A 13,087-nucleotide genomic window follows, 5' to 3' on the forward strand; every position below is an offset into this window, starting at 1 on the left:
AGTAACATTTTGCCTCGGTTAAGAGGACTGACAACCATTACACTATTGAAAAACTGAATGTAAACATGCAATAGTATGACTAGGATCTGGGGGATTTTCCTCCACTTATGAGCCCCAGAAAATAATACACAAACTTTAAAACTCTCCTTATACTAATATTTTAACCAACCTGTTTAATGAGGTGATTATTCTTTGTAACAATAATGTTAGTCAAAAGAAGCAGACTTGACTTTATGCTTTTTGTAGACGTGCTCTGAAAAAATTGCCTTTCTGGATTTCTACAGGTGTGTATGGTGATGTGCATCGTGTGAAGATCATGTTTAAGAAAAGAGGAATTGCTTTGGTTCAGATGGCAGATGCAAGCCAGGCTCAATTAGGTATTGATTTTTAAGGCACAGTTATGCTTCAAGCTAACATGAGTTTAATTAATATAAAGGAAGAATTTGTCATCTGTCAGTGACAAACATAAACAAATTAAATTCATCATTGTGCTGCATTACTACATGCAAACTTTGATAATACTCTTAATGGTTTAAAAAAAAAAGTCCTGTGAATCTCAATCTAGTAAATATTAGAATTAAAACATACAACTCTCCTGTCATTTATTTTAATAATACATTGTATTATTTTCCTGTAATTTATCTTATATCTACCTATTTAAGAATAGTCAACTGGTCAGTATTGAAATGTTTTGCATTTTTTGGCATTTGAACTGGAGATTGTTATATCCTTATACCTTTTCAAATGTAATGTTGTGACATAGCCTACCTGGTAGATGTGGAAGTTACAGTTTAAATTTAGAATGTGAGATCTGACACTAAGTAGGAAACAGTATTTGTATTCAAATAATTGTCTTTTCTTCCCCTCCATTAATTCATGTTCAAATTACATTTCCACTGTTTAGCTATCACCTACTTGAATGGACAGAGGCTTTATGGAAGGGTCATGCATGCTACTCTTTCAAAATATCAGACAATTCAACTTCCTCGTGAGGGACAAGAGGACAAAGGTCTGACAAAGGACTATAGCAACAGCCCTTTACATCGCTTTAAGAATCCCTGCTCTAAGAACTTCCAAAATATCTTTCCTCCATCTGCCACCCTGCATCTCTCCAACATCCCGTGAGTATTTGCATGTGTCATCTTCTTGGAAAGATGTTTTTGAGGTTATGTTGTCAAGTTAAAAAGTCTGACATAAGTTTTGGTTGTCTTTCCTTGGTCTTTTACAATTCATTCTGCAGTGGGTCACTCTGGTATGTAATTAGCAATAAGTGAATCCTTTAACTGTCCCGTTTTTATCATTAGCAAAGAGTATAACTGAAGGAATTATTGTCTTTGAGTTTTGATCAGTTTACATTTTCTTCAGAGCGTGCTTTTGGTTTTTGGTATATTAAATCGTGTCACAAATTTTCACGAAGGTTAAAGACATGTCTTTTGAGGTATGTGCATGACAACAAATTCATCATTAATATTGTTATTTAATATACATACAGTTTTTAATAATTCTAACAGCTTTTAAGGAACAGTTTCTACAAAATTCCGATCTCTTTATGTGGAGGGCAAGTTGTGAGAAGGAAGAAAGTATTTAGTGTACTCTTTAAGACTGAAATAATATTTTTTATGTCTAGAATGTTATCAGTAGTGTGTGGTGTAACAGCCAAACATTAGTTTTTACAGGCTTCTCTTCTTCCCAGCTGTGCAGGGAGGGGAAAAAAGGAAACTATGGAATTTTGCCCAAGTAAGAAAGAAACAAAATTTTAAGACACTTTGGAAACAGCTTTTTGAGTAAAACAAAAATCTTTCAAAATTGAAAATATGTGACATGCACTTGCACAAGTTGCAAGATGAAATGTATTCCTTAAGATTTTATGAGATTTTTATGCAATCTTAATTTTACTGAGAAAGAAACAGGGTTGTATGAAAAACAATAGTGTGTCTTAAAATAATTTTGTAGCACAATGTGATACTAAAATGTGGAGCAAAAGGTAAGTGTTTTGGGCTGAAGTGTTGATGTGGTTTGAGTTGATGGAGATAAATTTAAACAGCAAAACTAGTTTAGAAGCCAAAATTGAGATCTTGATATTATTACAGAACTCTGTGCTCTTCTGCAAGTTGAGGGGAATTTGTTTTTGTTTTGTTTGTTTGTTTGTTTGTTTGTTTTCAATTAGGACTTCTGTCACTGTTGATGACTTGAAGAACCTTTTTACAAGTAAAGGATCTACTGTGAAAGGCTTCAAATTTTTCCAGTAAGTTTTCTTGTAAAATTGCCATGCAATCTTTCCTGGAAAATAGCTAATTGCTTTTTTGTGACTTTCTATGTGTATATAACTACAGGCAGAATTCCATGTATATATAGCTGTAGGCAAAAGTGGTACACCTATAATGATATTTATGATCCTTTCAGTCTTAAAATTTTAAATCGAATACTGGGTCAGCATAACTAAACTTAAAAATATGCAGCCTTTTGACAAATTCCATGTGTGTTCAAAGTAAAACAAGTTTAAGGGAAGTAAATGCTCATTTCTTGATAAAAGACAAGTTTTGTGTATGTAAAATGCCATATAAAAAATGAAAGTGATGACAATGTGTTGACATTAATTAAGGTTAGTTGGCAGCATTATTTTATTATGATCATACCTGCTAGAATAATTCTGTCTGTATGGACAATGCAAGTATTTCTTAGAGGTGTTCAAGCCTTATTTTGACCTATCTTTTTGAAGTACTGTTTAATGAAAGAATGACATGACTTTAAGCCATAGATTGGCAAAATTTACGTATTTTTGTTATCTTTACGTTTTAGCAGGTGCCTAAATAGCTCTGATTCTTTTGCTGTACAAATGTATGTGATATAGCTGAGAAAAAAATCTTACTTATGCTACTTTTCTCTGTTGGCTAGTGAAAATTTGGTTAGGATTAATAATAATTTTTATTGTTCTTCAGGAACGATTGCAAAATGGCTCTTATCCAGCTGGGCTCTGTGGAAGAAGCAGTTCATGCTCTCATTGAGCTTCACAATCATGACTTTGGAGAAAACCAACATCTCAAAGTTTCCTTCTCAAAATCTTCAATCTGAATTTTCTGTGAATTTTCCCTTTAAGGCTGCATAACAGTTTTAGTAAAATCTTCAAGTAGAGACTGAGGCAGCTGTGACTGCTCTGTCTCTTCAAAGAAAAACCTTATTCATACATAAAGAATTAAGTGATGATTTTTTCTGATTTTAGCTGCAAGTATGTCATCCATAGAAAGAGTATTCTATGAAATAGTTCTAGCAACAATATTTATCATCAAATTTCCTACTTATAATTTTATTTTGAGAACATCCTTTCAGCTTTTGTTGAAATCAGCCCTACAAAACAATTTAGTGCTTTCACAATGTTCCAAATGAGTATGTTTAATGAAAAGGTAAATCTACTCTGTGCAGATTAAACACTAATTTGAATGTGAAATAGTGCTTGGGTTTCTTGAAGAAAAACAAACTGTAACTGTGAGTATCCTCTAAATAGTATTTATGTTACCAGGGTGTGTGTTCATACTTTGGCGAATCTTTACAAATAACTTGTTTATAAAAATAAAAAGTCTGTGCTGTTCTTATAGATTAAGTTATTAGAGAAAAGGCAGTGCCTTCTCTCTGGGGAGTAAAAGGTATTTGACAAGTTTCTTCAAGGTGTGGTATTGGAGAATTAGTTTGACTTGACTGTTGGTTGGAAGTCTGATGTCCTATTTCTACTATGAAGGGATGTGTAGCAGTACCTTGGAGAAAATAAAACAAGAAAATGGTCTTGATTTAAAATAATTTTTTACATTTCTCTAATTAATTAAATGTTTGCAATCTTATGGAAAATATTCAGGTCTATGATGGTTTCTCAAGTTTTTAAGAAGTTATTTTGCTAAGGTCATCTTTCAGGGCAGAAAAATTAAATCTCAAGGTTTTTTACCACTCTTAAGTCTAATACTTAAATTACTTGTATTTACCTAATTTTTTATTATGTGCCTTACTATGTGTGTATGAAACAATAGATTAGAGTGTTATCTGAAGTATCTTGCAAAATTATTGTGGGCTTTGTGAAAATTCTTCTCTTGGTCTTTTGAAAATCTTTCCCATGATACTTCAAGATATATTTTTTCATTAATTAATACTTTGAATTCTAGTTTCTTGTGCTTTCTTACTGAGATTTGCTATAGATGGGAACGAGATTTAATTTGTTGTGGAATCACATAGAGATTCTTTAAACTTACCTAGTTGCACTTCTCTGCTTGTAGTTCTTCACTGATAAAAAAATTCATACCCAGAAAAAATATACTAAAAAAACAAACAAACCTATATAGGAAGGTGAAACAGCAAATCCAGTTAATTTTCTGGAGTTCATCTGACTTTGAGAGACACTGGCTGTATCAGAATATTCTCTTGGGTTTCTGCATTTCTTTATTTTTAATACTTGAAAGTATTAAAGTAATAAAATGCTATCATTCTTTCCTTTGTAAGTATGAAAAAAATGTTTGATACTGAATCTTCATCTCTCTTTGGGGAATGAGCTGAGATGCAGTTGGGTTTTGCCATGAGTGTACAGATGAATACTAATGACTTCTGATCATATTTTAAAAAGCTGAATTTAATTTTAAGCTTTTTTTTCCCTAGTGTTTTTTTGCACATAAATTAATTGAAAATTAATTTAATTTTTCTTTACCACATTTTGAAGATCGATTTCTTTCAAGCATGGAATATCTTTACTTCTAACTATTGCAGAATTTGTTTCTGCTGTAATGTTTTGCCACTCATAACTGTTTTTGTTCATCTAAATTGTATGATTTTCTTTCTAGAAGAAAGAGTATGTTTGTACCATGATCTAAGTATTCACTAGTGAACTTTCTCAAATTTTCCCTCTGAATTGTTTTTGCAAAAATCAGTCTAATAGTAGCTTGCCAGATACTATCTTGATGTACGTAAATTGGTTACAGGTGTAGTGTCAAGGAAAATTCCCAATCCGACCATCCAGGAGCCACTCTGGTGGTCACTCTTGCACCACCTGAGTTGGGGCTGAGGTGCCTTCCCAGCTACAGCCCCTACATTCCCACTGTCAGAGCAGGTTTCCTCACTGGGTGGACCCCAGTTTCCTATAGCAGAGTCTCAGTCTCCTGATCCTTAAAATAATTTCATCACAGTGCAGTAACAAAACAACAGCTCGAGCTGGTCCCTCTCAGGAGGGACCTGGAACAAAGGAACCCCTGGGCTTTTATCCCCTCACCAGTCTAGGCAGGGGAAGGTCTGGGGCCATCGGCTCCTGCCTTGTCTCAGCATCCGCTCCCCTGGCTGGGCCACAGGTCCCCGGGCCCCTGTTGTGCCGAGGGTCGGCTCTCCACGGCCTCTTTGCCTGAGCTCCACCAGCCAGAGCTCAGCCTGCAGCTCCCACTGCAGCTGCACCCCGAGCTACCTCCGTGACCATGTTCCTTAACAGTAGCAGCCAGTCTGACTGCACAGATGTAGCTATAATAAGTGCTGTACAACACAACTAAATAAATATGCAGAATGTACTATGTACTGCAAAGTTCAACTGGCTTAGGAATAATATTTTCTTAAGGGATGTTATCTTTTGGATTTCACAGAATCATGGAATGGTCCACCACTCAGTCTGTCCAGGTCCTTCTAGATGGTATCCTTTCCATCCAGGTGTGTTGACTGAACAACACAGCTTGGTGTTGTCAGTGAACTTGCAGAGGGCACAGTTGATTCCACTGTCCATGTCACCAAAAAGGATGTTGAACAGCTACCAGTCCTTATCCTTACAGAACCCTGCTCATTATTGGTCTGCACTTGGACATCAAGCTGTTGACCACAAGTCTTTGAATGTGGCCATCCAGCTAGAGGTCCACCCATCAAATCCATGTCTCCAGTTGAGACACAAGGAAGTTTTGTGGTCAGACAAGGAAGTGTTGTGCAAAGTCATGCCTTGCACAAGTCCTGATAGATTACTTCAGTTGCTCTCTTCTTAACCCCCATTGCTGTAACTCTGTTGTAGCAGGCCATTAAATCTGTGAGGCATGATTTGCCTTCAGTGAAGCCATCTACTTCATAATCTTACTGGGAACCAAGGTGGGACTTCCGGACTTCAAGTTCCCTAGGTCTTCTTTATTTGCCTTTTTACAAATATAGGCTATATTTCCTCTTTTCAAGTGAAGCTTTAGCTTTCACAGTTTCATGAACTTGTGCTGCTCAGAAAACCTCTTTTCCTCCCAGGCTACTTGTTGTTACGTCCACCCTCTGTAGCCTTTCTTTTAGTGTTTGAGTCCCTCCAGGAGTTCCTTGTTCATCTAAGGCCATCCTGACATTTTTGCCTGACTTCCTCTTCATTGAGATAATCACTACTGAGCTTGGAGAAGGTGATCCTTGAATACCAACCAGCTTTGTTGGTCCCTCTTCCCTCCAGGGTTTTATCCCATGGTACTTCTACGAGGCAGATCCCTGAGGAGACCAAAGTCTGCTGTCCTGAAGTTTATGGTAATGAGCTTTCTGTGAACTTTCCTTGCTGCCCTGAGGATCTCAAACTTCATTTTGTGGTCCTTGCGTCTGCCCTCGAGTTTCACATTCCCCACCAGCCCCTCCTAGTTGGGAGAAAAAGGTCCAGCATAGTACCTCTTCTCCTTGCCTCCTCTTATCACTTGAAGAAGGAAGTTATCATCAGTGCATTCCAGGAAGCTTCTGGATTGTTTATGTGCTGCTGTGTTGACAGATATTAGGGTGGTTGAAATTCCCCATGAGGAGCAAGGTTTGTGTATGTGAGGCTGCTCCTTTCTGTTTGTAAGGGGCCTCGTCTTTTCTGTCTTCCTGGTCAGACAATCTAATCTGTAGCAGCCCCCACTATAAAGTCACCTCTCCCTTGCCTGCCTTTAATGCTGACCCATTAAGTCTCTCTCAGCTTCATCCACTCACAGGTAAAGCTGTATGATCTCCAGCTGGTCATTGACATAGAGGGCAACACCACCTCCTTGTCTACCCTTCCAGTCTTTCCTGAAGAGCCTGTATCCTTCCATTCCAACTCTCCACTCTTTGGAGCCATCCCACTATGTGTCCATGACATACCAATGAGGTCATAGGCATGCCTACGTCACTAACTCTTCTTCTTTGCTATTGCATAGAGACTTTGGATTTGAGACCCTAATGAAGCTGACTTACTGGCTGGAGTAGCTGGAAATCCTTTGTGTTATTCTGGTGCTTTTCTGCTGACCTGTGATCTCTCTTCAGGCTCTGGGCATCTCTTGCTGGCACTGGCACCAAATTGATAGGAGTGGGATGGACTGAGGTTTCCTTCCCCCTGGCATCTTTAGTTTAAAGCCCTTCTCACCTTGGCAAAGTGAGACATTTAGTTGAAAGCCCTTCAGCATGGCAAGCCTGTGGCAGAAGATGCTCTTCCCCTTTTCTGACAGATGGACCCCATCAGCCCTCAGTAGACCCAGTTTCTGAAAGCAAGTCCCTTGGTCAAACCAGCCAAACCCTTGGCTGGAACACAGTCCCAGAAGCATTTGTTGATTCACTAGATTTGGCTGGCCTTTTCAAACACCCTTTGACTCTGATCATTGATGAGAAGACTGCCTGCAGAATCCTGAAGATTTTTAACTTGGGAAAAATCTGAAAGTGGGTATTTATTATGTTTGCTTTTTGGTGTTGTGATACAAGTGTCATGTATGTTTTTTGATTTACCTTTATTGTTCTATTTTTGTAACCAAATTATTCTTGTCAACATGCTTTCAGATTTGTGCATATCTGAAAGATGCTGCTTCTTAGGAAGATCTTCTTTCACAAGATATGCAGATAAGCTTTGAAACATGACAGTACCTCTTAACACTTGCTCAGCAGCATAAGACACTAGTTAAGGCTACTTTTTCCCCTTTAGTGTTCCAACTTGAATAATTGAAAATACAAACATAACACCTTAATTATTACAGTACATTGTTAGTGAAGAATTGTGGCAGAAGGAATATTTTTTATACTTTGTGCTTCACACGTTAGTGCCTGGTGAAAAAGTACAGTTGCATCTCAGTTCTTTATTCCCTAAAGCCTATGATAGCAGATCCCTTGATACCTGTGAAAAGAGCAAAATTTGGGAAAGAATGATATTATTCTACAGAGTCTTACAGTGATGTTAATGGAAAGGAACCTCCAAAGGCCTTAGTCCTACCTTTCAGTCAGATTATAGAAAATTTTAAGCAGTTACTCTAAGAATTGTCCATGTAAATTTAAAAAAAAAAAAAAAAGTGGAACGAATTCACTGTTCTTTGGCAGTCCTCACTGTGAATTTGCTTCCTTACTATGTAACTAGGCAGACATACTGCATTCGATGTCGTTGCCTTTTTCCCTGTTAAATGTGTAACTGTGAAGAGGATTCTGGCTTCATCTTCTCTCTGCTGTGGCCTTAAGTTGTTAAAGATATGTCAAAGAAATTATAAACCTATGTTCTTAATTTCTGTTTGTAAAGTATCTGGTAATGTGCACAATGTAAATTGGAATTTGGGCACGTAGTGTGATTCTTTGGGACTGTCTTGTGCAGGGCCAGGGGTTGGACTGTATTTTCCTTGTGGGTCCCTTCCGCTTCTTAATATTTTATGATTCTATGACTGTATGGTTATGCCTCTGTATATGTCATGTCCTTGCATCAACTCTGAGTTACCTCCTAGTCCATTTTTTTTGATGGACACTTTGTTCAACATGTAATAAGGCCTTTTTAACAACCCAGGAGCAGCTAAGTGCCTTTTCAAATGATCCTTGATTTGTTGTATAACAGTAGAACTTCTGCTTCTTTGAAATTCTGCAGAACTCTTAAAACATCAGAATCAATTTCTGAAACTTTGACTCGTAATTTGACTCAGTTGCCTTGTCTGCTGGTCCTGTAAGTTGCACTGGTTTTGTGTACTGATAAACTGAGGTCCTTTTTATTCAGAAGATATTTCACATATCTGTGGAGACTTGCCTATCTGTGACATTTTCTGATTATTTGTATGCCAAGAAAACAGTCTTTGTGGGTAGTACTGTCAGTGAAGTCTGTCTGATCAATTATCTTGCCCTTCTCTGATTCATGACAGTGGGAAAGTGGTAAGTTGGGGTTTTTTATAAGAGATATAGAGCTACTACTTGCCACTTTGTGCTGTTAGCTTATACTTCTGTTTTTCAAATAGGAGGTCAGCTGCCTATAACAAGCATTGTTTTGCCTTAACCTTTGGTGGCGCTGATATGTTGTTAGCTGGAGCATAGCTACCAGACTTAGTCTTGTTACTGTTGTGCTGAAATGATACTAGTCAGATTGCACAGAATTTTTTCTTTAAATTAACTTTATCTTCTGCCTTCTGAAGTTTGGTTGTTATATACAAGATTGTTTGCCTGCTTTTTTCAAAGCAAATCCTAACAGTTAGAGTATAAAATTTCTGAAGTATTTAACTTCAGAGTTTTATTGATGGGGGATGTGAATAGGAACAAAATTGGACCAAAGTTTTTGTGCCTTCAGTAGTTTTATATGTAGGGTTTTTCATATCTCTAGGTGTCTTAAGTATAATAAACACATTTTTCCCCTCTGGAAAATGTATATTTATATTGTGAAAAATTAATATTGTCTACTGACTATACAAGAAGTGAACTACAGCTGTTTCAATACAGATTTAGTTATTCTACTGTCTTTCCCATTACAGTTTTTTCTTTTGGACTGCAATATGTAGGAATCCAAGCATAACTCGTGTTATTTCCAACTTCACATAATGACATTGTGCTTGGCGCAGTCCCAAAGAAATTAAATGCTTACATAATTGAAGGCCCTTGATAAATGAAGAAAGCTTTTACTTTAGCAGGTTAATGTCATCACTGTAAGCAGATTTTCAGTTCTTGGGAACTCTGCTTTATTTATGAATGGGAAGCTACCACACATAAATGTGATTTGAAGCACTTTTCAGTTCTTCTTGAATATGTCACCCACTTTGTGCAGAAGTTTACCATAGAACTGCAGCAGCACAAAAGTTGCTAACCAAGCAGATTTTTGCATCAGAATGTCACTTCACTCTCTGACCAAAGACTGTTCTGGTTTTACTGAGATGTATGAAAACCTGTTTTCTCTCACACTCTTTTCTGATGGGAAGACGCAATGGAAAGTGGCCTCTATTTGAGACTATTACTGGTGATAGAAACAGTGGGAAATGATATAGTAATGTGAACCAAATGGTGTGAGAGAAGGCAAAAAGTTAATATGTTGCTTTTAGTACTGTACTCAACACAGTAAACATCTCTAAAAATTGCTGTCATTCCCTCATTTCACGTGATCTGTTCATAAAAGTTTCCTTTCAGTTTATAAAACGTTCATCTAACACAAGAAAATACTGTAAATATTTGTAACATCATGTTTTGTTTTGTTTTTGTTTTTTTTAAAATCTGGCAAAAGAGTGCTTGGGGAAACAAATGGAAATGTAAAATGTTTTTATATAAAAAGATTGTCTGTATATTTTAATAAGCAAAAGCTTTCATTTGTAAAGCATCTTGTGGCATTGCATGAAAAGTATTCCATATCTGTGGAGATTACTTAAAACTGAAATAAGATACAAGATGTATTAAAGAAACCTATTTTGTGACTGTGTAGTGCATGGTGAATTTGATTTTGTTTGTGCAGTAATATATTCTGTTTTTTTAGGTTAGTGTGTTTTCTGATTACATGGTATCTATACCTAACTGATTTCCTAACTCTACTTGTTGTAGCATGTCTTTTAATAAATGTAATTTTGGCTGTACTCTCTGAAATTTTCCTGTGTTCTTGTCTATTGCTTTGGGGTTTTTCTGGTCTTATAATTGTGCAGCTAATTGCATCTAATTTTCTGGTTTTTTCCTTCAGCGTACATGGGCATCTAAACAAAAGCTTTTCATATCAAAATATTTTAAGAGGGTTAATGCACATCTTCAGCAAGAAGAGCAGGGCAGATATTCTTGTTTTCAGTAGGATGGAAATCTATTCTTCAACTCTTTAACAATACAGTGGTTGATGACTATTTTGTTATTTGAGACAGGGATAAGAGGCTTCAGTGATGAGATACTTGGGGCCTTGTTGAGAGTTCTTTTATCTTTTACCATGCTGTACTCCTTTCTAGTCCTGGGATCAAAATTCATATCCTTTGCACAAAGATTTTAAAATATGTAAACAGCAGCATAAAAAGATGGTCCGCTTTCAGCTTCCTGTTTCTCAACTGTCTTGTTGATGGCTTTTCCTTCTTATTCCTTTGGTTGCGCTTCTCCGTGTTGCACAACACTAATTTAGACCCTTTTATTCTTGCATCCAGAATTCAGGATAGATGGTAAACAGGTAATAGTCTAGGGCCATAGATACAAATATGAGTGGAGTGCAACATCTCCTTTTGAACTAAAATTTTAAGCCAGTCTGGAAAGGATTTAATTGTCTGCTACCCAGTAAATTATGCTATTACCAGTCTCTGAGTGTAGATGCTTTTGTAGGGAGAAAAATCTGATTCAGTTTAGACTGAATTGCAGGTTTCAGCAAAATGCTTATTCTCCAAAGGCTAGATATTAAGTCCCCATGTGTAACTCTTGATTTTGTCCTTGATACTTAAATGCTTGATGAGAATTCTGGGGAAAATGCTAGCTTCTGGTGGCCATAATTTGGCTTCTTATTTTTTGACCAAGTCTGCCTGAGAATGTGTGAGAAAGCGAAATTTCTGACTGTTGTCTTTTCCCTTTACTCCTCAACCAAAAAATCAATCCCATCTTGAATTGATGTTTCCTGTTGTTAACCCTGCAGTATAATCACAGTAATTTTTTCCCTTAAGCAGTTTATGTGTCCATCTTGGAAAATGAAAAATTAAATACAACTTTTAAATAGCACAGATATAAAATTTTTGATACCAGAATTTGTTCTGTTACTTGCAAGCTGAAAGAGAAAGGGCAGCAACTGGTGAATTTGCCAGCATCTAATTTCTCTTATGGTTTGGATCAGTCCAAAAGATTTCTTTATAGCCCCAGGGCTCACTCATTTACAGAAGTGGAAAGAAGATTATTCTATGCTTTGAAAACAAAATAAAAATTCCCACTTGCATTTTCTTAGCTCTGCTGAGATATTTTGCTTGGGTTCTTCGGCATGTAGCAGGTGAGTACAAGGATGTCTAAACAAAAGATAATGAAAGCAGAAATTGTGGTAGAATATGTAGGTGAGAGAAGGTGTAGGGGGTAGAGGCAGAGGGAAGAAGAGACCTCAGAAAAGTGAGTCATCCCAGAGACCATTTCCAGACCAATGCCTTTATTGTTGATCATAAACTCATCTCAGATGCTGAAAAACAAACAAACAAACAAAAAAACGGAGAGAAACAGTCCAGTGACAATGAGAACAAAAGTCTTCAGGGTAGTGCTAAGGTAGCAGTATGAGTTGCTTGGCTCTCAAAAATCTCTTTAGAACAAGAATAATACTTTAGACTCAAGTTAGTGATCATTCTTATTCCATAGTATTTGCTGCTTAATCTAAGACAGTTCATCAGGGTTATATTTTTAGGTCCTGTGTTTTATTTCCAATCTGCTTCAAGAACAGCTACTCTGCCCTTTTGTGAGACTCGGAGCTTTTAATGAAAGCAAAGTATACCTTCTGTAATTCCTCCATTAAATCACTATGTGAAGTGTTTTTCTAGCTGTGCACCATAGGGAGATACAAGAAGGCTGGAGAAGGATTTTTCACAGAAACAGTAAGACAGGGGCAAATGGCCTTAAGCTGAAGAGGAGAGTAGGTTTGGATTAAATACTAGGAAGAATTTCTTTACCTCAGGGGTGGTGAGACACTGGAACAGGCTGGCTAGAGAAGTTGTGGACTTCCCATCCCTGGAAGTGTTGAAGACCAGGACGGATGTGACTTTGAGCAACCTGGTCTGGTGGAAGGTGGTGTTGTCCATGGCAGGCAGGTCAAATTATGTGATCTTAAAGGTTACTTCCAAGCGAGAGTAATATGAAGTGTCTCTCTTTTGTGTATGCATAGTGTTTTTACAATGAAGGGTCTGTAAGGGTTTTTATTGAGGGTTTCCTATGGGTTTTTTTCCCTCCAGAGCTCATCTTGGTCTGTAAAGCTACATTG

At 37.0% G+C, this 13,087-nt stretch overlaps 1 protein-coding gene across 4 annotated transcripts in view; it reads left to right on the plus strand.

The window, feature by feature from the left end:
- The window catches only part of PTBP3 (polypyrimidine tract binding protein 3), a 73,647-nt gene extending 62,883 nt beyond the window's left edge, over positions 1–10,764 (plus strand). For all 4 annotated transcript variants that reach the window (XM_088054070.1, XM_014259519.2, XM_088054071.1 and 1 more), the window contains 4 exons: positions 285–377; positions 905–1,121; positions 2,168–2,245; positions 2,940–10,764. In XM_088054070.1, coding sequence (XP_087910196.1) covers positions 285–377; positions 905–1,121; positions 2,168–2,245; positions 2,940–3,072 — 521 coding nt within the window. In that variant the 3' untranslated portion in view covers positions 3,073–10,764. The remainder of the gene's footprint in view (positions 1–284; positions 378–904; positions 1,122–2,167; positions 2,246–2,939) is intronic.
- Positions 10,765–13,087: the final 2,323 nt, after the last annotated feature.

The sequence above is a fragment of the Pseudopodoces humilis genome, chromosome 4 (genome assembly GCF_049639895.1).
Source record: "Pseudopodoces humilis isolate 2021_Gansu_Grassland_sample_001 chromosome 4, ASM4963989v1, whole genome shotgun sequence".
Classification (NCBI taxonomy): domain Eukaryota; kingdom Metazoa; phylum Chordata; class Aves; order Passeriformes; family Paridae; genus Pseudopodoces; species Pseudopodoces humilis.